The sequence below is a fragment of the Pecten maximus genome, chromosome 2 (genome assembly GCF_902652985.1).
Source record: "Pecten maximus chromosome 2, xPecMax1.1, whole genome shotgun sequence".
Taxonomy (NCBI): domain Eukaryota; kingdom Metazoa; phylum Mollusca; class Bivalvia; order Pectinida; family Pectinidae; genus Pecten; species Pecten maximus.
Genome location: NC_047016.1, coordinates 45,618,501 through 45,644,068, shown reverse-complemented (window position 1 = coordinate 45,644,068; position 25,568 = coordinate 45,618,501). Strand labels below are relative to the sequence as shown.

Here is a 25,568-nt window from a genome sequence, read left to right as displayed (position 1 = left end):
TTTAATTTTTGTATTTAAATGTGATAAGAAGACTACAGTAGCTGTTTGGCGAGTTTCGACAGATTGATTTTAATCTGTAGAACCCGCGATATCATAGGAAGCGGGTATACTGCTATAAAACCGGAATTAACCTCTCTTGTTTCTAAATTTATAATCTCATCGCTTAAGCACATACAAATAAAATTAGGCCTACTTTATCATTTTCAATTAATGTCCACTGCTATTATTTTAATATTAACCAATAAAATGTGATATTTGGTTTAGATGATAAACTAATACAATTTACCGATTAAAACGTTACATACGATCTTCTTTGTTTATATTGAAAGTTGGTCGCTTACATCATTCAGGAAAGAAGGCGGAACGAGAGAACATCGATACCTCCGCAAAGATCATTCGTCGGGTATCTTCCTTAAAACTGGGTTGGCATGGCAACTGCGGACTGGAATCCGCTTGGCGATGTTTATTTCAAGTAATTAACTTTTAATACTTTTCATTTCCAACAATGAACGGTGCAGTCTGAGTCATGACCTAAATATCCTATGTTTGATCACATGATCTGATGATGATTCGGAGTCTGTACACTGCTTCAGTATCCTCACGGCATCGGTTTTGTAGCCCGTAAAACCAAATCATTTAGTGATTGCTATTCGCCATATATATATAAAAAAAAAAAAAGTTTTTTTTCTTCTTTATTTCCTTCATGTCTGCATGTTGAGAGCCACATAGCCCGAGTTCTCTCTGGCCCTGTCGCCATGTCTGACCCGGCTAAGAGTCACACTTCATAGACTCTGGGATTATATATAAAGCTATCAAGTTGATGTTTGTAGATCTAGAGTAGATACTTAACTTAATTCTCTATGTACTGTAACTATTATATTGAAACACATAGCATCTGCATCATACGGAACATAGCATAACCCTTTTGTTAAAGTGTTCTTCCAGTAATTTTAGATCTTGTTTAATGTGGGCTGGTGTTAGACAGATATGCAAGACATTGTAAGCATTAGTGACATGATATATAATATAACCTCAACTGGCCTAGTCTCGCTGACAAACGCAAGGACGCCCGTCTTATTATGATGTATCGGATCACACATCATAAAGGCGCTATTAACAAAGACCTCCATCTTACACCACAATTACTGAATTCCATTTTGCACACACAATCCTTAATATTGACAAAATCTTCAACATGCTGAAGTAGGTCAATTATACGGTAGAAGAAGAAGTAGAAATAAAGCAGAGAAAAGTTCTGAGTAGCGTCTTAAGGTATACCTTGGCCCGTTAATGTTGTGACATATAATGGTGTCCATAGTAATCGTGCTTAATATATAGTGCCTTCTACTTTCACGCTAAGGTGAATTTCCCTTAAGCACAATCGGTAAAGTGGCAGACTAGCAAGTTTTGGGTTGATGTCGCAGCTAAGATCTGCGCTTACTTTCCTATTATAATTACAGATTTGGTACCATAATCACCACAAGCGTAAGCTATAGGAAATCTAGAAACTGATGGCTGTGGTTATATTGGGGTGAAAACTTCGTGAAGGAGGAAATAGTGTAAAGTGGATAATGCAAGTCACCTAAATAGCTTATGCTGGCAAGAATTTCTCTTTAGCCTATAGCTATATAGTGTTAGGATTTCTGTTTGGAGAAAGAGAGGAGGCTTGTTTGAGACCCATGCCAGTTGGGCAGGATATTTCATTACTCCTTCCTATTATAATATCATTGACTGTTTGTTTCAAATGTGATATCTAAATTTTCAGGATGTGTGAAGACAATGATAAAGTAAAACCACCATATCATTATCAACTTATAAACAATCGTCAGCTAGTGTTTCTGGGCTTGAAGTTTTGGAAAATTTCCGTCTAGTAAGATAAAATAATCAAAGTGATGGCAGCATATATTGAAAAATGTGACAAAGAGGGGATGGAAACTGATTGTCACTGCAGGGTTAGTTCTGAGGTAGCAATAGGGATCCAAGGGTGGAGAGGCAATAGGGATTCTAGGGTGGAGTGGCAATATGGATCCTAGGGTGGAGTGGCATTAGGGATCCTAGGGTGGAGTGGCAACAGGGGTCCTAGGGTGGAGTGGCAATATGGATCCTAGGGTGGAGTGGCAATATGGATCCTAGGGTGGAGTGGCAATAGGGATCCGTGGGTGGAGTGGCAATATGGATCCTAGGGTGGAGTGGCAATAGGGATCCTAGGGTGGAGTGGCAATAGGGATCCGAGGGTGGAGTGGCAATAGGGATCAGAGGGTGGAGTGGCAATAGGGATCCTAGGGTGGAGTGGCAATATGGATCCTAGAGTGGAGTGGCAATAGGGATCCGTGGGTGGAGTGGCAATATGGATCCTAGGGTGGAGTGGCAATAGGGATCCTAGGGTGGAGTGGCAATAGGGATCAGAGGGTAGAGTGGCAATAGGGATCAGAGGGTGGAGTGGCAATAGGGATCAGAGGGTGGAGTGGTAATAGGGATCAGAGGGTGGAGTGGTAATAGGGATCAGAGGGTGGAGTGGTAATAGGGATCAGAGGGTGGAGTGGCAATAGGGATCAGAGGGTGGAGTGGCAATAGGGATCAGAGGGTGGAGTGGCAATATGATCAGAGGGTGGAGTGGCAATAGGGATCAGAGGGTGGAGTGGCAATAGGGATCCTAGGGTGGAGTGGCAATAGGGATCCCAGGGTGGAGTGGCAATAGGGATCAGAGGGTGGAGTGGCAATAGGGATCCCAGGGTGGAGTTGCAAAAGGGATCCGAGGGTAGAGTGGCAATAGGAATTCTAGGGTGGAGTGGCAATAGGGATTCTAGGGTGGAGTGGTAATAGGGATCCGAGGGAGAGTGGCAATAGGAATTCTAGGGTGGAGTGGCAATAGGGATTCTAGGGTGGAGTGGTAATAGGGATCAGAGGGTAGAGTGGCAATAGGGATCCGAGGGAGAGTGGCAATAGGGATTCTAGGGTGGAGTGGTAATAGGGATCCGAGGGTAGAGTGGCAATAGGGATCCGAGGGTAGAGTGGCAATAGGGATCCGAGGGTGGAGTGGCAATAGGGATCCGAGGGTGGAGTGGCAATAGGGATCCGAGGGTGGAGTGGCAATAGGGAGCCGAGGGTGGAGTGGCAATAGGGATTCTAGGGTAGAGTGGCAAAAGGGATTCTAGGGTGGAGTGGCAATAGGGATCCGAGGGTAGAGTGGCAATAGGGATCCGAGGGTGGAGTGGCAATAGGGATCCGAGGGTGGAGTGGCAATAGGGATTCTAGGGTAGAGTGGCAATAGGGATCCTAGGGTAGAGTGGCAATAGGGATCCGAGGGTAGAGTGGCAATAGGGATCCGAGGGTGGAGTGGCAATAGGGATCCGAGGGTGGAGTGGCAATAGGGATTCTAGGGTGGAGTGGCAATAGGGATTCTAGGGTGGAGTGGCAATAGGGATCCGAGGGTGGAGTGGCAATAGGGATCCTAGGGTGGAGTGGCAACAGGGGTCCTAGGGTGGAGTGGCAATAGGGATCCGAGGGTAGAGTGACAATAGGAATTCTAGGGTGGAGTGGCAATAGGGATTCTAGGGTGGAGTGGCAATAGGGATCTTAAAGTGGAGTGGCAATAGGGATCCGTTGGTGGAGTGGCAATATGGATCCTAGGGTGGAGTGGCAATAGGGATCCGTGGGTGGAGTGGCAATAGGGATCAGAGGGTAGAGTGGCAATAGGGATCAGAGGGTGGAGTGGCAATAGGGATCAGAGGGTGGAGTGGTAATAGAGATCAGAGGGTGGAGTGGCAATAGGGATCCGAGGGTGGAGTGGCAATAGGGATCCGTGGGTGGAGTGGCAATATGGATCCTAGGGTGGAGTGGCAATAAGGATCCGAGGGTGGAGTGGCAATAGGGATCCTAGGGTGGAGTGGCAATAGGGATCAGAGGGTGGAGAGGTAATAGGGATCAGAGGGTGGAGTGGCAATAGGGATCAGAGGGTGGAGTGGTAATAGGGATCAGAGGGTGGAGTGGCAATAGGGATCCCAGGGTGGAGTGGCAATAGGGATCAGAGGGTGGAGTGGTAATAGGGATCAGAGGGTGGAGTGGCAATAGGGATCCTAGGGTAGAGTGGCAATAGGAATTCTAGGGTGGAGTGGCAATAGGGATTCTAGAGTGGAGTTGCAAAAGGGATCCGAGGGTAGAGTGGCAATAGGGATTCTAGGGTGGAGTGGCAATAGGGATCCGAGGGTAGAGTGGCAATAGGAATTCTAGGGTGGAGTGGCAATAGGGATTCTAGGGTGGAGTGGTAATAGGGATCCGAGGGTAGAGTGGTAATAGGGATTCTAGGGTGGAGTGGTAATAGGGATCCGAGGGTAGAGTGGCAATAGGAATTCTAGGGTGGAGTGGTAATAGGGATCCGAGGGTAGAGTGGCAATAGGGATCCTAGGGTGGAGTGGCAATAGGGATCCGAGGGTGGAGTGGCAATAGGGATTCTAGAGTGGAGTGGTAATAGGGATCAGAGGGTGGAGTGGCAATAGGGATCCTAGGGTGGAGTGGCAATATGGATTCTAGAGTGGAGTGGTAATAGGGATCAGAGGGTGGAGTGGCAATAGGGATCCGAGGGTGGAGTGGCAATAGGGATCCTAGGGTGGAGTGGCAATATGGATTCTAGAGTGGAGTGGCAATAGGGATCTTAAAGTGGAGTGGCAATAGGGATGCGAGGGGAGAGTGGCAATAGGGATCCGAGGGTAGAGTGACAATAGGGATCCGAGGGTAGAGTGGCAATAGGGATCCGAGGGTGGAGTGGCAATAGGAATTCTAGGGTGGAGTGGCAATAGGGATGCGAGGGTAGAGTGGCAATAGGGATCCGAGGGTGGAGTGGCAATAGGGATCCGAGGGTAGAGTGGCAATAGGGATTCTAGGGTGGAGTGGCAATAGGGATTCTAGGGTGGAGTGGTAATAGGGATCAGAGGGTGGAGTGGCAATAGGGATCCGAGGGTGGAGTGGCAATAGGGATCCTAGGGTGGAGTGGCAATAGGGATCCTAGGGTGGAGTGGCAACAGGGGTCCTAGGGTGGAGTGGCAATAGGGATCCGAGGGTAGAGTGGCAATAGGGATCCGAGGGTAGAGTGACAATAGGAATTCTAGGGTGGAGTGGCAATAGGAATTCTAGGGTGGAGTGGCAATAGGGATTCTAGGGTGGAGTGGCAATAGGGATCCGAGGGAGAGTGGCAATAGGAATTCTAGGGTGGAGTGGCAATAGGGATTCTAGGGTGGAGTGGCAATAGGAATTCTAGGGTGGAGTGGCAATAGGAATTCTAGGGTGGAGTGGCAATAGGGATCCGAGGGAGAGTGGCAATAGGAATTCTAGGGTGGAGTGGCAATAGGGATCCGAGGGTAGAGTGGCAATAGGGATCCGAGGGTAGAGTGACAATAGGAATTCTAGGGTGGAGTGGCAATAGGGATTCTAGGGTGGAGTGACAATAGGGATTCTAGGGTGGAGTGACAATAGGGATCAGAGGGTGGAGTGGCAATATGGATCCGAGGGTGGAGTGGCAATAGGAATTCTAGGGTGGAGTGGCAATAGGGATCAGAGGGTAGAGTGGCAATAGGGATCAGAGGGTGGAGTGGTAATAGGGATCAGAGGGTAGAGTGGTAATAGGGATCAGAGGGTGGAGTGGCAAAAGGGATCCGAGGGTAGAGTGGCAATAGGGATTCTAGGGTGGAGTGGCAATAGGGATTCTAGGGTGGAGTGGCAATATGGATCCGAGGGTAGAGTGGCAATAGGGATCCTAGGGTGAGTAATACTTATTTTAATAGAGTTTGATTTTGATATTCCTCAACAATGCAGGCAAAGTGAAATGAAGATCTAGGAAAATGCTGAAATCAACCTTACTGAATGTAATTCCTAATTTACATTTGTTCTGCTGACATTGTTTCAAATGTACTTTGTACTTATTTAAATCTTTTCTTATCTACTAACAGAAAAAATGAGCTCTATGCCATGGGATGGAGTGATGTTATTGACCTTGATAAGTTTACTGTTGCTTCAGCCCCCTACGGAGGACCAATCGGTATGTATGACAATAATATGTAGATTTTACAGTGCTCCCTCAAACCCCTGTCAAATGAAGGACCCATGGGTATCAGTAACGATCCTTGTGTGACCATGTAGGGTCAATGTGCCGTGAGAAATTAAAGGAGAAACCAGAATCTAGTATTTGTCTATATTTGTCTAATAATTTGGTCATTGAACAAAAAAATAGACAATTTGAGCGGAGTGTAACTGATCATGACTTGGCTGTCTATCTGAGACAAATGACAGCTAAAACATAACACCTGTCTGGCTCAAATCCCAATTTGTCTTACTTTTTATCTGCTGTCATATATATGTAGACATTGCATAATGCACATGAGGCTTTAAAGGAAATTTTCAATTTTTCTGGAATATCTGGATGAAACCCAACTGGTTATGTAGGAAAATTTAAATCCATTTACATTTGTTTATAATCCATGGATTTATTTAGACTGAAATAATGATATGGTAGGTTACAAATACAGTATCACAAATAAAGCATGCTACCCTCGGTAATGTAAGAACTACAGGTACATGTATTTCTCAATGTCTGAAGGAAATCTTAGTTTATGACATGACTGAAGTATCTATTCACTGCTCTGATCCTTGTCCAGTGAAACTGACACCTGTAAGTTTTTCTGTTTCAGCTCTGTACCGAGATGACTCGAAGACGGCACGCGTCCAAGTGTCCACCAAACCTATCATAACGGTCTTCACAGCTGCTGGTAACCAAATCAGTCAGATGAGGGTAGGCGATATAAAAAAATCATTATAAAATAACATTTCTATTTTTAATAGTTTTGTGTTGCAGTATGAGAGGAATTTCAAATTCAGAATCTTTGAATGTTTGTTCAAAATCATTACGATGAACATTAAGTGGTACATTGCTAATTCTTTATTTCATGATTTAAATGTTTACCATTTGTGCCAGGGTAGTTAGAAAAACAATCACAATATATGGATATAATGTCATTATGACATGTAGAAATGTTAAACAAACAGTTGCAGGTCAACAATAATTGAATATGAGTTTTATTGATTCTACTAAAAGCAAAAGAAATCTGTGATACAATTTTTGTTTTGTCTTCTGTAACATTTTCTTCAATACACTAAAATTATCTTGTGCCGTTAAATGATCAGTCATGTGTGAAGTTTTCCCATATTTCCCCAACTATCTTATTTTAAAACTTTGTATTGTTGGCAGTGTTCATAGTTGATATGAACACAACCTGCAATCAATACATGTGATAATTCTATGCCTTTGAGAGAAATTAGTGTTTACACAGTTTATTTGATGTGACATTTATTTTGTTGTAGTGGAGCAGTGGTCAAGTGGTCAAGATGGGGTGGTCAAACACGGAGGATCTGCTTTGTGTTCAGGATGATGGCATGGTTCTGTCCTACGACATGTTCCTCAATTTCAAACGCATGTTTGGCATGGGACAGGTCAGTATGGCCCGGGATGCAAATACCATATTATCCAGTAATTAACCCATACTGGCGAAAAGCCGACCAGTGTCCGTCGCAGTTCACTTATTATGCTTACAAATGTTATTGTACTTCAATAAATATGATGGCTGATTTGTGCCATTTCGTCCTTTCATCTTTTCGCCCCGGAAGGCGAAAATTAAATATCTCAATTATCGTTTTTTTCGACTTTTCGTCCCAAATTGAAAAGACGAAATTTAAGGTTTGTTAATTTTCATCTTTTCGGGGCGAAAAGTCAAAAAGACGGAATTTAATATTGTTAATTTTCAACTTTTTGGGGTGAAAAGTCGAAATGATGAAAATACTAAACTGGAAAAGACGAGAATAAAAGTTGCTAATTTGCGTGCATTAATTTCGTCTTTTTGCATGATGTTTCGTCTTTTAGGGGTGAATAGACAAAAGGACGAAAATTAAGATATTTCATTTTCGTCTTTCCGGGGCGAAAAAATGTAAGGACGAAATGGCACAAATCAGCCACTGTAACTAAGCCAATCCCATTACTTTTTATTCATCATTGATTAGCCTTAAAACCTTCAATATTTGTATCAAAATTGTTTATTGTGTTGAGGAAATGTTGGATTTTTGTTTGACAGGAAGCCAAGGACGTGAAGGTGTTAGATTGTGAGATATTTAACAGTTTCCAGGGGACAGGGATCGCCGTGCTGACCAGCACCTTCCGTATCTTCATCATTAACAGTGTGGATGACCCCAGGATACGGAGACTGGCTGAGGTCCCAGGTAACATTAAAACCTTTACCATGTCAGCATTTTCTGAAGGATATATCAAAGTAGATAACTATCGTTAATAGATCAGTGTGTCCATGGTTACTGTTCAAATATATAATTGTCATTTTGTAAAAGATTGTGACAGTTGTATGTACCATGATATATGCTTTTCTTTGTCCTGTAATACCCGTACGGCAAACCCTACTTTCTGTCAAAGTTTAACAGTTGCCCTCCCCTCAGCGATAGCTGAGTTGATTAGAGCCCCACTGCAGCCATATAATCTCGAGAAGATCCAAAGTGTGTGGTTGAACGCTGCCTACCCATGTGGGATTGTGTTTCTCGGGCAGCTGAGAAATGGGCTGTCTGTGTGTCGAAGTTGTGTCCTTGTGCAAGACATTTTACCCTAATTGCTCTGGGTGGTATACAACGGGCCTCGTATGTTGTTCGGTGAGGTAGTCACCAACTACTACAATGGAGACCCTGTCTCATAAAGACCCTTGCTATTCATGGGGCGGTAAACCTAGGAAACAAATAAAACAAACACCATGCAGGGATTAATACAGGACAAATACTGTATGCACAATCAGTTTTAAAAGAAGTCTTTGTTTTTTGTTTAGGTTTACAAACAGCTCCTAGTAGCTGGGCTGTTCTAAATCTTGATCGACAGTCCCGAGCGTTGGTCGCGAAGGGTCACGAGCTGTTCCTGATTGACCACGGGGGTCAATATCAAAATCAGGTTGGTACCTATTGTAATGAACCCAGTGATTTAGTTGAGATTATTTTGTCCAGAACAACTCACCTCAATATGTATGTGTGGATCAATTGTACAGTGGAATATTGTAGTCCAGGTATTTTGGATATTTGCCATGATGAATTCCTCAAACCTTTTCGTTGCATTTATCTATATTGATAACAAGATTACAAGATGCGAGACTGATATCCATGTTAAAGGGAAAATTTTGTTATAACCATGATTTCTTTGTAATGTTTTAAAATGTAAATTGTTATTTATTATATAATAAGTGATTATGTACGTAAGTGTAGTCAATATCAAGAGTTTTGTCCCTTGCTTTTGTTTACTGCCATAGATTTTAGAGAAAATTATATCCATTGTTGCAGACACCACAAACAAGCACAGAGGTCAAAGAGTACATACAAATGGCACTGTCCTTCAACAACAAGTTCCTAGCTCTGTATACCGACACTGGTGTTATCCTCATCTGTTCCTCAGATTTACAGGTAGGCGGAACATTCCCTGGATATATTCTTCTGATTCCCAGACAATAGGGTGTTTGATAGCAATAGAATGTTTGTTTTGACAACAAAGGATGTTGACAGAAATATTTTTTGTGAAATTGAATTCCTTTTCCTTTCTGCAAAATTCTGAATCTGTTCCTTACCTTTTGTGTTAATTGTTTTCTGATAAGAGATAAGTTTTGTGGAATCTTTGTGAACATTAAGATGTGATCATGAGGTGGCAATATACTGTAGATGTGATACAACATATCCTGGCTAGCTCATATAACATTGATACAGTCGAACCCACTTAATTTGAAATCGGCAGTCGAACCCACTTAATTTGAAATCGGATATATTGAAATATCGTTTAATTTGAAGTGAAATAAAATTCCCACCCAAATGCCTTCTTTGTCTTTGTATTGTTTCATCGGTTATTATGAAATTGGTTTATTTGAAATATTGCTTTATTTGAAAGGAAATTATTTCCCTCGGCAATGCTAAACCATTGTTTATGTATCGCTTAAATTGAAAGTCGCCACGACTGGCTTCGATTACCGACCATTACGGTACGTGCATCCGATCAATAGACAGGTAAAAATGAAATTCTGATTTACACAATACAAATAAATTGTGACTTTTGATAATTAAATGCACTAATAATGAGCATGAATCTGTATTTATTTACGAGCATACCTTGAGGGACACGGCTTATTTTGGCTTCTTCTACATATATACATCGAAATTGACCCTCATTTAACCTACACACGAGACAATTACAAATGACAAGGCCATTCTTAGGGATTTGACAGACAATGATAACAACGTAACCAGGACAGTGATATTGACAACGACCCTCAAACGATTCGTGGAAATGCATTTATCACCGACGCACAGGACTGATTTCAGATGCTAGTTTCTTGGAAAGTAGCCTGGATGTACCGGAAACTGTTTTCATGTTTGTCTGCAAACTTATAATAAACAAAAACAAGCAACATCCATCGAATTTAACATTATTTCTAATAAACTGTAAAAATAGTATCATTTAGGAACCAATTCTAAATACTGACTAAATAAAATGTCGATTAACTGTATTGAACAATGGTGTGTTGTTTGACGTAGCGCGGTACTGAAGTATGTCGGCCACAGGCTGGATCCCGGTTATATTGAAAAACGGTTAATTTGAAGTATTTTTCCATTCCCCGAGGATTTCAATATAACCTGGTTTGACTGTATTATAGAACATATCACAGCTAGCTCTGTTCACATTGATATTCCACATGTTCGACTATTACAGATTCAGGTATGAAGTTTTCACCTTTAAATAGTCATACACAATATCTGCTGATTATATACTTTGTATCATGTGTTTTGATGTCTCTAATATCTGTTTCCTTTCAGAAAGTTTACTGTGAATTTAACACCAAGACAGAAACTTGCCCTCGCCAGTTGATGTGGTAGGTATTGCTAAACATATGTATATGTGGAATGTATTTGTAGACTCGTATATTTTACTTTTGATTATATATATAAATATATAAAGAATCTTCAATAAGTGCTTTTCTCATCCGTGTTCAGAATTTGTTTACTTTAGGGAGCCTCTATTGGATACATTGGTGTGTTAAAATGACCTTGATCTATATACTTTTCATGTACAATAAGGTGTTAAACTTTGACATTTATGAATGGCCTTGACCTTTCAGGTGTGGGATCGGAGCAGTGGTGGCTCTGTGGGGTACCCTGATGGTGGTTGTGGGGCCTCAGAAAGACTGGATACGGTATCCTTACACTTTGTGTATAAATCTGTGAAATTGAGGTGAACAAAGGCTTAAAGAGGCGTTCCTTAGTTTGAATAAAGTTTAGGTCATTAATATTAAACTTACTGGAAAATACGTATTAAAAAAATTATGTACTGATAAAAGTTGATCTTTATATTGATAAGGCAGTTTTACTCTCAAGATAAACCAAAGAATTCTTTGAGTATTAAGTCCTGAAAATTCTTAATTTGACCCAAAGTATCACTAATTACTGGACATACAGTATTTGTATACGATACACCCTTTTCCTGTACATTTCGGCGTTACTTTCATTACATTTAGGCACAAACACTCGTATAACCATCATTCGGACATACTGTATATTTCATCAATTGAAATTGTGCATGTTTCTGATGTGTGATCGAAGGAATACCCCTTTAAATGCAAAACAACAAATAAAATTTAAATGAATAATATAAATTTTTGAATAAGTTTTTTTCTGATTGTTATGAATAGAGAGAACGAAAATAATATCTATGTTATCTACTCTATAATGGTAAGGGTGACAACTTACACTAGCTATATCCATGGTTGATTTTTGACAATTAGATGTATCATGGACAGGTACAGTTTGACTGATACATGTAGACTAAGTATAATAGTTATCAGGTTAAAACAATAAATGTTGGATGGTAGTGTTGAGATTTATTATGGCCAGTTCCTTATCCTGTGATCAGATATAACTTTGAGTCACCAGTCCACTTAGTACAAGAGATGGACGGCACCAGAATCATCGGCAATTACCAGCATGAGTTCCTCCACAAAGTACCGGGTAAGTACGGGACCTTCTCTTTACAATTACCAACACGACCGGGTAAGTACACAGACCGAGACCTTCTCTTTACAATTACCAACACGAGTTCCTCCACAAAGTACCGGGTAAGTACACAGACTGGGACCTTCTCTTTACAATTACCAACACGAGTTCCTCCACAAAGTACCGGGTAAGTACGGGACCTTCTCTTTACAATTACCAACACGAGTTCCTCCACAAAGTACCGGGTAAGTACACAGACCGAGACCTTCTCTTTACAATTACCAACACGAGTTCCTCCACAAAGTACCGGGTAAGTACACAGACCGAGACCTTCTCTTTACAATTACCAACACGAGTTCCTCCACAAAGTACCGGGTAAGTACACAGACCGAGACCTTCTCTTTACAATTACCAACACGAGTTCCTCCACAAAGTACCGGGTAAGTACACAGACCGAGACCTTCTCTTTACAATTACCAACACGAGTTCCTCCACAAAGTACCGGGTAAGTACACAGACCGAGACCTTCTCTTTACAATTACCAACACGAGTTCCTCCACAAAGTACCGGGTAAGTACACAGACCGAGACCTTCTCTTTACAATTACCAACACGAGTTCCTCCACAAAGTACCGGGTAAGTACACAGACCGAGACCTTCTCTTTACAATTACCAACACGAGTTCCTCCACAAAGTACCGGGTAAGTACACAGACCGAGACCTTCTCTTTACAATTACCAACACGAGTTCCTCCACAAAGTACCGGGTAAGTACACAGACCGAGACCTTCTCTTTACAATTACCAACACGAGTTCCTCCACAAAGTACCAGGTAAGTACACAGACCGAGACCTTCTCTTTACAATTACCAACACGAGTTCCTCCACAAAGTACCGGGTAAGTACTCAGACTGGGGGCACTGAACGTGTGTGGTTTGTGTTATTGACTCACTGAACGTGTGTCTTGTGTTATTGACACATTGAGCATTTTCGTCTTGTGTTATTGACACACTGAACATTTTCGTCTTGTGTTATTGACTCACTGAACGTGTGTGGGTTGTGTTATTGACTCACTGAATGTGTGTGTCTTGTGTTATTGACACACGGAACGTGTGTGGTTTGTGTTATTGACTTACTGAACGTGTGTGTCTTATGTTATTGACACACTGAACATTTTCGTCTGGGGTTATTGACTCAGTTTGTTTGTGTCTTGTGTTATTGACTCACTGAAATTTATATGTTGTGTTATTGACTCACTATTCATTTGCATCTTGTGTCATTGACACACGGAACATGCGTGTGTTGTGTTATTGACACACTGAATGTGTGTGTCTTGTGTTATTGACACATGGAACGTGTGTGTTTTGTGTTATTGACTCACTGAACGTTTGTGTTTTGTGTTATTGACTCACTGAACGTTTGTGTCTTTTGTTATTGACACACTGAACGTTTGTGTCTTGTGTTATTGACTCACTGAATGTGTGTGTCTTGTGTTATTGACTCACTGAATGTGTGTGTCATGTGTTATTGACTCACCGAACGTGTGTCATGTGTTATTGACTCACCGAACGTGTGTCATGTGTTATTGACTCACTGAACGTGTGTGTCATGTGTTATTGTCCCACTATTCATTTGTGTCTTTTGTTATTGACTCACTGAACGTGAGTGTTTTTATGTTATTGACTCACCGAATGAGTGTTTTGTGTTATTGACACACTGAACATAGGTGTCGTGAGTTGTTGACACACAGGAACGTGTGTGTCTTATGTTATTGACACAATGAACGTGTGTGTCTTATGTTATTGACACACTGAACGTGTGTGTCTTTAGTTGTTGACACACTAAACATTTGTGTCTTGTGTTATTGACTTACTGAACGTTTGTGTCTTGTGTTATTGACTTACTGAACGTGTGTGTCTTTAGTTGTTGACACACTAAACATTTGTGTCTTGTGTTATTGACATACTGAATGTGTGTGTCTTGTATTATTGACACTGAATGTGTGTGTCGTGTGTTATTGACTTACTGAACGTTTGTGTCTTGTGTTATTGACTCACCGAACGTGTGTGTCATGTGTTATTGTCCCACTATTCATTTGTGTCTTTTGTTATTGACTCACTGAACGTGAGTGTTTTTATGTTATTGACTCACCGAACGAGTGTTTTGTGTTATTGACACACTGAACATGGATGTCGTGAGTTGTTGACACACAGGAACGTGTGTGTCTTATGTTATTGACACAATGAACGTGTGTGTCTTATGTTATTGACACACTGAACGTGTGTGTCTTTAGTTGTTGACACACTAAACATTTGTGTCTTGTGTTATTGACTTACTGAACGTTTGTGTCTTGTGTTATTGACTTACTGAACGTTTGTGTCTTGTATTATTGACACTGAATGTGTGTGTCTTGTATTATTGACACTGAACGTTTGTGTCTTGTGTTATTGACACACTGAACGTGTGTCTCTTGTGTTAATTGACCCATCGAACGTGTGTGTCTTGTGTTATTGACACATTGAACGTGTGTCTCTTGTGTTAATTGACTCGTTGAACGTGTGTGTCTTGTGTTATTGACTCACTGAGTGTGTTTGGTATTTGGTTTCAGAGGTGACAGAGCACATATTTAAGATAGGATCTATGGAGCCGGGGGCAATGTTGTATGAAGCATCTCGAGAATTTCATGTGAGTTAGAAAAAGATTCAGAAGTACTCTGATTAGATATTCATTGTTCTTAAGATACTGGGACATGTTGACTTAAGATACTGGGACATGTTGACTTAAGATACTGGGACATGTTGACTTAAGATACTGGGACATGTTGACTTAAGATACTGGGACATGTTGACTTAAGATACTGGGACATGTTGACTTAAGATACTGGGACCTGTTGACTTAAGATACTGGGACATGTTGACTTAAGATACTGGGACATGTTGACTTAAGATACTGGGACATGTTGACTTAAGATACTGGGACATGTTGACATAAGATACTGGGACATGTTGACTTAAGATACTGGGACATGTTGACTTAAGATACTGGGACATGTTGACTTAAGATACTGGGACATGTTGACTTAAGATACTGGGACATGTTGACTTAAGATACTGGGACATGTTGACATAAGATACTGGGACATGTTGACATAAGATACTGGGACATGTTGACATAAGATACTGGGACATGTTGACATAAGATACTGGGACATGTTGACATAAGATACTGGGACATGTTGACATAAGATACTGGGACATGTTGACATAGGTTTCTTAAGAAAGTTATATATTACTGATTCCTTGTGATTCAAGTATACCAGTCCACGATAGAGCTTAGTTTAATCCAATGCTCATAATTCTGTAGTAAAATTTAAGTGTTTGACCTACATTCCATTGATTAACTAGAAACACAGGTTTGATACACAGTAACAAAGTCTCTAACCTTAAAACAGGTTTTAAAATACTTTTAATTCTCATACTTTATGTAAAACAAAATAATTTGAAAGTAACAATGGGATGTTGCCTCCATTCAAACTTCAATTTGTGAAATTCAGTATCAAATTTGTCAGTCAAAATTGGTCTGTGTAACATTAATATTTGTAGAAAGGATCCCAGAAAGCTGATGAGTACATCCGTATGATCAAAGACAAGCTCGAAGTCGCTGTAAACCAGTGTATAGAAGCCGCAGGGTTTGAGATAGAAACTGACAAACAGAAAGCTTTACTACGGGTAAGTACCGTAAAAAACGGCTGAAATAATGTCTATACCAATGTGATGTACATACAAAACGAATCCCTAAAATCTCCTGAATTTTGGTCTGGTCTTGTGTGAAATTTTATCATTACATTGTATAAAATAGTTGATTAAAAGCAAAGAATTCAAGGCAGTGCTGTCAGTGGTAACACATGCTTATATGTGATTTGAAGATAGACTGAACAGGTTGGCTGTTGATCAAAATCTGATAATTACTTGTTGGACTTGGTTCATAAATTTTCATTATAATATTATCCACATTATAATACCATGTTGTGGATAATACAAGTTATTGACCAATTATAGTCGAGCAGTACTTGTTTATTACCAGTAAACAAAGCACATGGATAGAGCTACAAAAAACAACTACAGGGTTTGTGACTTTTGTTTATAATCAACTTTCCTCCTCAAATTCCTGTAAAGCCAGAATTGTTGTTTCTGAAACAATGAAGATCCACAATCAGTTATTTACACTCAAGTGATTCATTTCTCTAATTAAAAAAGAAAACTTTGTTAAAATTGATTTGCTTTCTAGGTCACTTGAGACAAAGTCTCTGTTGACTTATTGGGATCGCCTTTTGTCTGGGGTCTTGTGTTGTAAACAATTTATATTTTCGACTTCTTCTCCAAAACTGCTGAACTAAATTCAATGAAATTTGGCAGGAAGCTTAAATGATCAAAGGTCAACCAAAATTGTGAATTATGTGGTCCCCACCCCCCAGGGGCATAAGGGCGGTGTCAAAAAGTGTCAAATTGACTTAAGATATTATAGTAGAATCAAATACTCTTCATAGATAGAAAAGTCTAAAAATCCTTTACCAAAAATTAGAATTTTATGACCCTGGGGTCTCATGTTTCCCCCTGGAGTGGGTTAATTTCACTTTTTTGACCATTATTTGTTCCAATTGCCATTGGAAATAATACAAACTTGGTTAAAATTATCAGTATGGGATATCTGTTGAATAGTATGTTCATATTGGCACTGACTGACCCTCAGAGGCTTATGGGAGGGGCCAAAAAGGGTCAAATTAACTGAAATATTCCAAAACTCAGGTGACCAATAAGGCCCATGGGCCTCTTGTTTAAAAATTTCTCAAACTTTGATTTAGATGACTGTGATGAAAAACTTAGAAAAGTCACTGCTTGAGGAATTTATGTATGTTGCAAATGGATGATTTCGTGTCAAATATTGTTTTACTAGATTGAATCACTGTTGTAAACTTTCCATCATAGTTTAGTTTACGATATGTTGTTATTACAGGCGGCGACGTTTGGGAAGTGTTTTCTCACGGACTACAGCCCCGAGACGTTTGTCAATATGTGTCAGATGTTACGTGTCATTAACCAAGTCCGCCATCACAAGATCGGAATCCCCATCACTTACACACAGTATCCTTCTCACTCTAAAGATTTCTGTCACTGCTACAAAAACGTGCGAGAATTTCAGGAGAGATGTACATATGTATAAGATTGAGCAAAAGTAGAGCAAAGTTTGTCAATACATGTATTCCTAAATCGTACACAAAACATTAAAATTATATAAAAATAACTCAAATTTATGTACAAATACATGAAAATTAACATGTTTCTTCCCAATTTATTTTATAATACTCTGGACATGAGTTATATTGACTGATTTATTCGTAAAGATTTGTACAGAATTTAAGTAAAATTTATATATAACATGCTTGCAAGATAGTATATAGCACTATATGGCATTTGACGGGCTTATATTGTTCTTCCCCATGATACTCTTGATTTTAATTAGACAATTTTATTGTTTTCATATTGAACATAAAGCCCTTAACTTGGTGCCAGATTGGAGCATCTCTCTATGGCTGTAATGATTGATAGGTTAGTTCTCAGGAAGATGTTTCACCTCGCCATCAAAATATGTCAGTATCTCAAGATCCCGGACCAGGAGGGAGCTAGTCGAATTCTGGCTCATTGGGCCTGTTACAAGGTAAACAACGTTTATATTTGAATTGTCAAATAATTCTGTCGTGATATTTATTATATAAGTAGCTTATTGGAGGATTAATGCAAAATCTTTCTTTCTTGTAGGACCACATTTTATCCAGTTTCCTGGGAGTCCTCTCATATAAATGTACATACATTTTTTATGCGATTTTCATTTCTATTGTCATTGATATCAATGTGCTATAATTACCTTTTGTAGGTAAAACAGAAGAATGAAGATGATGAGACAATAGCTCGAGCCATCGCTCAGAAACTTGGTGATACCCCTGGTGTGTCGTACTGTGATATCGCTAGTCAAGCTCTGGAATGCGGCCGAACAGACTTGGCCATTAGGGTAAGTATTAGTGAATGTCGTATTGAATGACAGTTTTGATAGCTTCATTTTGAAAGAACTGACCAACACAATTTAAGTGTTTTCTACTTTTAATGGAGAATCCGTGCATGAAAAGCTAACGTCAAGTGATTATTTTGGCAAAAACTAGTCTGAATATTTCAGAAATACAGCAAAATAACCAATTGATCTGTCTTCGCTTCGATTGGAAAGATAGGCAAGTTTCAATGAGGTGAATACAAAGGCTCGCTCTGATTGGTCAAAAACAAAAAACTTATATTTTCACTGCAAAATTTATATTTTCACTGCTCATCTATGCAGTAAAAATATTAGTTTTATTAGTTTGATAAATTTTTATATTTCACTGGCAAAATGCAATAAACACTAAAAATCACTTCTGACTATAAACTAAAATTTACATTTGATATTTTTATTGATAGTGTGTGTTCTGTCTTCAGTTGTTGGACTTTGAGCCCCGAGCAGCCCAACAGGTTCCCCTCCTTATGAAGATGAGCAAAGACCAGCTGGCTTTATCTAAGGCCATAGAGAGTGGGGACACTGACCTTGGTAAGTTACATACAGTCAAACCTGTGTATACTGACCTTGGTATGTTACATACAGACAAACCTGTGTATACTGACCTTGGTATGTTACATACAGACAAACCTGTGTATACTGACCTTGGTTTGTTACATAAGTCAACCTCTGTATACTGACCTTGGTATGTTACATACAGTCCAACCTGTGTATACTGACCTTGGTAAGTTACATACAGCCAAACCTGTGTATACTGACCTTGGTATGTAACATACAGCCAAACCTGTGTATACTGACCTTGGTATGTTACATACAGCCAAACATGTGTTTACTGACTTTGGTATGTTACATACAGCCAAACCTCTGTATACTGACCTTGGTATGTAACATACAGTCAAACCTGTGTTTACTGACCTTGGTATGTTACATACAGTCAAACCTGTATTTACTGACCTTGGTGTGTAACATACAGCCAAACCTGTGTATACTGACCTTGGTATGTTACATACAGTCAAACCTGTGTTTACTGACTTTGGTAAGTTACATACAGTCAAACCTCTGTATACTGACCTTGGTATGTTACATACAGCCAAACCTGTGTATACTGACCTTGGTAAGTTACATACAGCCAAACCTGTTGATACTGACCTTGATATGTTACATACAGCCAAACCTGTGTTTACTGACCTTGGTATGTTACATACAGCTAAACCTGTGTATACTGACCTGGGTATGTAACATACAGCCAAACCTGTGTATACTGACCTTGCATAATGTTACATACAGCCAAACCTGTGTTTACTGACTTTGGTATGTTACATACAGCCAAACCTGTGTTTACTGACCTTGGTGTGTTACATACAGTCAAACCTGTGTTTACTGACCTTGGTATGTTACATACAGTCAAACCTGTGTTTACTGACCTTGGTGTGTAACATACAACCAAACCTCTGTATACTGAATACTGACCTTGGTATTTTACATACAACCAAACCTCTGTATACTGACCTTGGTGTGTTACATACAGCCAAACCTGTCCATATTGACCTCAATTTATTACATTTTAATACTAGTTTTATATATACAACTTTGTAATGTGATGTGTGTTATTTAAGTTGTATGTCTATTTGTATTTGCCACAGTTTACACAGTGCTTCTGAAGCTCAAGAATGATATGAAAGATGGAGATTTCTTCATGGCCATCAGAAACATGCCCATAGCCTATTCTCTCTTTATACAGGTAAGTTATCTCTCTCTATAAGTCCCCAATCAGAAACATGCCCATAGCCTATTCTCTCTTTATACAGGTAAGTTATCTCTCTCTATAAGTCCCCAATCAGAAACATGCCCATAGCCTATTCTCTCTTTATACAGGTAAGTTATCTCTCTCTATAAGTCCCCAATCAGAAACATGCCCATAGCCTATTCTCTCTTTATACAGGTAAGTTATCTCTCTATAACTGCAAGGGATCTGCAAGTCCCCAATCAGGAACATGGAGAATATAGATTTGTGGTGTGTCTGTCAAATTCGTCCTTCAGTCTTTCTGTCCTTCTTCCTGCTGCACTTTATCTTGTCCAGGCTCACCTGCACTTCTAGTCACTGGAATTTCATACATGGGTCACATGTTCACCTAGGCGAGGTGTTGTGCATCAAAATTAGGTTGCTTTGACCTACATCAATGGAAAAGTTTGTCCGGATTGAATCTCTTACACTAGAACTTGATAATTGGGGCATGGGCTCATGGCTCAGCTAGGTGAAGCACTTTGTCATGTACCAAAAGTAGGTCACGCTGACTTACATTTTGACCTTCGACCTACATCAAAGAAAAAGTTTGTCTGGGCTCCATCGTCTTTCTTGTAGTATGGGTTGTTATATAACAATTACATAATTCATTCATATAAATACCTCTAAATGCAAGTATTGAAAGAAGTGGATCTGTCAAGCAGTCAGACTTCAGCATTAAGATCTAACACAAACTCATTCCCTGTACATTCATGGCATATAATTTCACATTTGGTGGTGGACTGTAATTTGCTGAATCGTTTTGTTTAATTGGTCTCCATGTATTGTTAGATATCTTTACAGATTATAAACCTGAATTTTACAAGGTCTAGGTACTGTGTTTTATTCCAATGCATCTAAAAATATGTTAAGATACTTCAGAGTGAAATATTTACTGAAGATTTGACCTGTTTTAGGTCTATAGAAATGATACAATCTCGTGTTTCAGTATTGTCGCCACCAAAATCCACAGATGATGGAGGATCTATATTATCAGGAGGACAACTTCCTGGAGGAGGCCAACTGTAAGGTGGTCAAGAGTTTTGATGATGAAGTAAGTCTATTCTAGGTCATCAAAAGTTTTGATGATGAAGTAAGTCTATTCTAGTTTATCAAGAGTGTCGATGATGAAGTAAATTTTCTAGGTCATCAAGAGTTTTGATGATGAAGTAAGTCTATTCTAGGTCATCAAAAGTTTTGATGATGAAGTAAGTCTATTCTAGTTTATCAAGAGTTTCGATGATGAAGTAAATATTCTAGGTCATCAAGAGTTTTGATGATGAAGTAAATATTCTAGGTCATCAAGAGTTTTGATGATGAAGTAAGTCTATTCTTGATGAATACTCTATTGTGCTTTAAATTGTGTGGTCATTATTAATCAAGTTTTGATTTTCAGATCCTATTTATTGGAGTTAAATTTCACTCTACACTGCTTCCTATAATTCTCGGATCAGTTGTATATCAATATAATTTTCACGTAGTGTAGTTTTAGTTTGCTTTGTTCATTTTGAGTGTGATAAGCTGAGGGTAGATCTGTTTTGGAACGTTACACATTTTGAGTGTGATAAGCTGAGGGTAGATCTGTTTTGGCACCGTTTCACAGCTTGTCAATGTGTGCGAAAATCTTGTATCAGTAATTTCACTCAAAAGAATTTATAGGTAAGTACTTGTACTGTTGTCTATTATTAGAACATTAATGATTTGGTCTGTTTACACCTTACACCATGTCTCTTGATAAATGACTAAAACTAAAACATTGCATTGTATAAATAGCATCTCCGAGTAGTTAAGGGATATATTTATCCATTATCGAAATATGCTTATCCCAGCTTCTATGGCTTAGTTGATTAAAAAAATGTTCTTAAATGGTACGTTACTATGACACTTCTTCATAATGTCAGAACTAATATTTAGCTCTGCTGGTGTTTAGAATTCATAGATTTCGTAGAAACACGAAACAACGAAAATAAAACCCAAGCAAAATATATCTGCTATACATTTATGTTAATATGCTGCATTGTCATCAAGAGTTTTGATAAAATGTTAAGTAAATCTAATGCCAGTTTGTAAGAGGTTTGTTCTGTTTATGATATTACTTTATATTCATTTATGTGTCATTTCAGAGACTGGATGACAGATGTGAAACATTAAAACAAGCTATGAACTGCTACGCTAGAGCTAAGAACGAATTTGCTGTCAAGGTAATTCTCAAAGTTTGTTCAAGTTTGATGACATGAATTAGTAATTATTGTAATTCACTTTAATCCTTACTTTCAGGAAATATTTACAGAAGTAAAATTTAACTATGCTCTTTCAAAATCATGGAATATTTGCTGTTCTTCTACCAGGGGTAAATTTGGTACCGTCAGTCAGGAACATAATATTATCCAGATCCTTTATAACTTGATGCATATATAGCCATTTACAACAGTATTTTACTACTGAAATATCAGAAATATTTTGAACCACTGCGGTAGAAATCTACCAATTGATGTTCACATTTGATGATAAAACTTATGACCATTATTTTTTTTATGTACAAAAAAATAACATTTTCCTGTCAGAATAGTACAATATAAATGTGTACTATACAGGTGTGTACAATACAGATGTGTATTGATTTGTGTGACAGACTCATTAAAGATATCGGTATTCTGTTTGTAAAATATATACTACCAAAGATGAAGCCATTCAAATTCTCTATACATTGTTAAAGTTAGTGTTACATTACAGCAAACAGATGAGCAGATGAAGTTACTGAGGTACCAGCGACGGATGGAGGAGGAGTTTAACCGTCCTTATATGGACCTGTCTCTACACCAGACCATATATAGACTTATTGTGGAGAACAGTCACAAACCTGCTGAACAGCTACGCAAGGAATTCAAGGTCCCAGAGAGGAGGTAAAGTTTAAAGCAGCATGTAGGGAAATATATGTTTATAGGGAATTGATTAGTTTACAGGGCTATTTAAACATTTCTAAAACGTGGTGTCTGAGGACAGATGTTAAGTTTTGTTACGAAAAATTTGATTCAGTTGATACTTGTAAAACATATCAATGCATTGAGGTCTTTTATCAGTGGTAGAAAACAAAGTTTCAAAATGGTTTATACTTAGTCGTGTATTTGCTGAATTGAATTTCCCTCTTTAACTGGTGATAAGTCTAATTTATAAAGCTTTCTACTCTTAATTCTAAAAAAATAGAAACAAAATTAATTATGCAACACTTTGTAAGGAGATCACTTAACCTAATTATTTCCCCCTTTCCTTTGTACTTAACCTAATTATTTCCCCCTTTCCTCTGTACTTAACCTGATTATTTCCCCCTTTCCTTTGTACTTAACCTAATTATTTCCCCCTTTCCTCTGTACTTAACCTAATTATTTCCCCCTTTCCTTTGTACTTAACCTAATTATTTCCCCCTTTCCTCTGTACTTAACCTAATTATTTCCCCCTTTCCTTTGTACTTAACCTAATTATTTCCCCCTTTCCTCTGTACTTAACCTAATTATTCCCCCTTTCCTCTGTACTTAACCTAATTATTTCCCCCTTTCCTCTGTACTTAACCTAATTATTTCTCCCTTTCCTCTGTATTTAACCTAATTATTCCCCCTTTCCTCTGTAGTTAACCTAATTATTCCCCCTTTCCTCTGTATTTAACCTAATTATTCCCCCTTTCCTCTGTAGTTAACCTAATTATTCCCCCTTTCCTCTGTATTTAACCTAATTATTCCCCCCTTCCCTTTGTAATGGAATCATTTACTTTTTGTTTTTGGAGATATGTTTTGATCCGATTTGTTTAGAGAAAGTTTTCTTAAAAATTGATGAGGATGGTAAAATCATCATATCTGATATTAAGAAAGCATTTCTGTATCCTGATATTTTCCCCAATAAAACATTCTTGTTAAATTTTTCCTGAAATCAGTTTTATACATATCTTCTGTAGGTACTGGTGGTTACGGATGCATGCCCTTGGACAAGCAGGTGAATGGGCCGAGTTAGAAAGATTCTCCAAGTCGAAGAAACCCCCTGTAGGACTAGAGGTAAGATGACATAAATGGTTTGGTGAATTTGTGAATTTGCTTAAAACGGGAAATACTGAGAACCTGGGACAGATAAGACATTTTTATTAGAAATAATTCTGGATATTTTTATTGTCTTGCAGGCATTTGTAGAAGTGTGTTCCAAACACAAAAATGTAGCAGAAGCCATGAAGTATATAGCCAGAGTTCAACCAGATCAGAAGGTCAAATGCCTGCTGAAGATTGGGTAAGGTTTGACTGATCTTTAAAAATCATTGTATCATTCATATTGACTAGTGATGCCGTATCAAGATAAATTAAGTTATATTTACAATTCTTCACATGTTGATTTTACTCTGAATAATGTAAGGAACCCAGATATATTACATAAGTATAAATGAGACTATGATACAGGCCGTATAAGCCTCTTGTATAAGTTGAAACCTGTAAATGAACCTTTAATAATTGTAACTTTTCAGTCAGAAGAAATCTGCTGCGGAGGCTGCGTTTGAGAACCACAGTGAGGACGACCTGAACTTAGTGTTACAGAAATGTGGAGCTGCTGACAAACAATTGGTAGAAAATATACGCTCAATGAAACAACAGCTTGGTGGCCGCAGATAGCAGGGTCTGGGATGGGGGTCTTAAAGGAACCTGGGGGTGGGGTTTAGGGAGGGGACTGATGAAAAGACTAGGGGTGGGAATACAGGTCAGGGACAGATAACATAAATCCTGGTGTAAAGTCATCTAAAAAAATTATCAAATCAAAACTTTGAAAAATTATCTTGTGAATTTTGAAGAAGTTTCCCGCGCTTTTTTTTTGAGACACAAGCACGTTTTGAAGTCTACATTTCTACTGAATAGATATGTACCTGGATGTATTTCACATGTCATTAAAGGAGATAGGGAAAGTGTGCAATGAACTCTACTCGAGAAGATACCGGTAGACGAAATATGCTGTACGGAGCGGTTATCTTGTTACAAGGTACCTACGGTGTTGTATACAGTGAGAGGAAGCCGACATTTATGAAGTCTGTAAACAATCTTTCCCCGACAGCTAGTCTGAAATTTACATAAATTTCCTTGTAACCTTTTAGACTACAATCATATGTAGTTGTTCATTTCTATAAATCTTAATTTAGACTTTTCGTTATCTATAAGCTGTGATCTGTTATAGAATGCCCTTGGTGTAGACATAAGCTACTGTGTCTGGTTTTCTATGTGTTAAGTTGTTTAAGTTACAATTTGTCAGGAAGATAGTGTGGGAGTAATGTATGTTAAGTGATGAGAGGAAAGCGAAAAGTATGTTTTATGATTTTTTTTTTTTTGTGTATGATGATTAAAACTAATATATGGATCCTTCAAATGTTTCTGTAGAGCTTTTTGTCTTTTGTTTAATATCCATCATCATTCTCTGTTGTACAATAATGCCATGGTAACCAGGAGATAGATATCATTGTTTAATATATCAAATAAATCATGGAGTATATCCAGTAAATAATTAGCTTTTCTAGATGTTGAGATAAGTAATCCTTTCCTGATTCCCGCATTATACATTATAGACACAGGTTAAGTAAGTTGTAGCCAAAATAGAAAAAAAATCTGGTCAG

At 38.8% G+C, this 25,568-nt stretch overlaps 1 protein-coding gene across 1 annotated transcript; it reads left to right on the top strand.

Moving 5' to 3' along the window:
* Positions 1–355: 355 nt before the first annotated feature.
* LOC117322244 (vacuolar protein sorting-associated protein 16 homolog) lies at positions 356–25,334 on the top strand. Its single transcript, XM_033877045.1, has 23 exons — positions 356–472; positions 5,943–6,031; positions 6,681–6,781; positions 7,351–7,479; positions 8,115–8,259; positions 8,865–8,983; positions 9,367–9,486; positions 10,885–10,940; positions 11,187–11,261; positions 11,978–12,072; positions 14,663–14,739; positions 15,657–15,782; positions 17,068–17,195; positions 17,625–17,769; positions 17,986–18,120; positions 18,576–18,684; positions 19,797–19,894; positions 20,886–20,990; positions 22,060–22,137; positions 22,670–22,839; positions 23,883–23,979; positions 24,102–24,205; positions 24,438–25,334. Exons 1-23 carry the CDS (start codon positions 429–431, stop codon positions 24,580–24,582), a joined length of 2,490 nt encoding a protein of 829 aa, XP_033732936.1. The 5' UTR covers positions 356–428; the 3' UTR covers positions 24,583–25,334.
* The last annotated feature ends 234 nt before the right edge of the window (positions 25,335–25,568 follow it).

Excerpts from the sequence above, each read along its gene's own strand:
- LOC117322244 (XM_033877045.1), top strand. The coding sequence starts at position 429 with ATGGCAACTGCGGACTGGAATCCGCTTGGCGATGTTTATTTCAA. Across the intron at positions 6,782-7,350 it reads ACCAAATCAGTCAGATGAGG|TGGAGCAGTGGTCAAGTGGT; the intron begins GTAGGCGATATA and ends ATTTTGTTGTAG. Across the intron at positions 18,685-19,796 it reads GAGTGGGGACACTGACCTTG|TTTACACAGTGCTTCTGAAG; the intron begins GTAAGTTACATA and ends TATTTGCCACAG.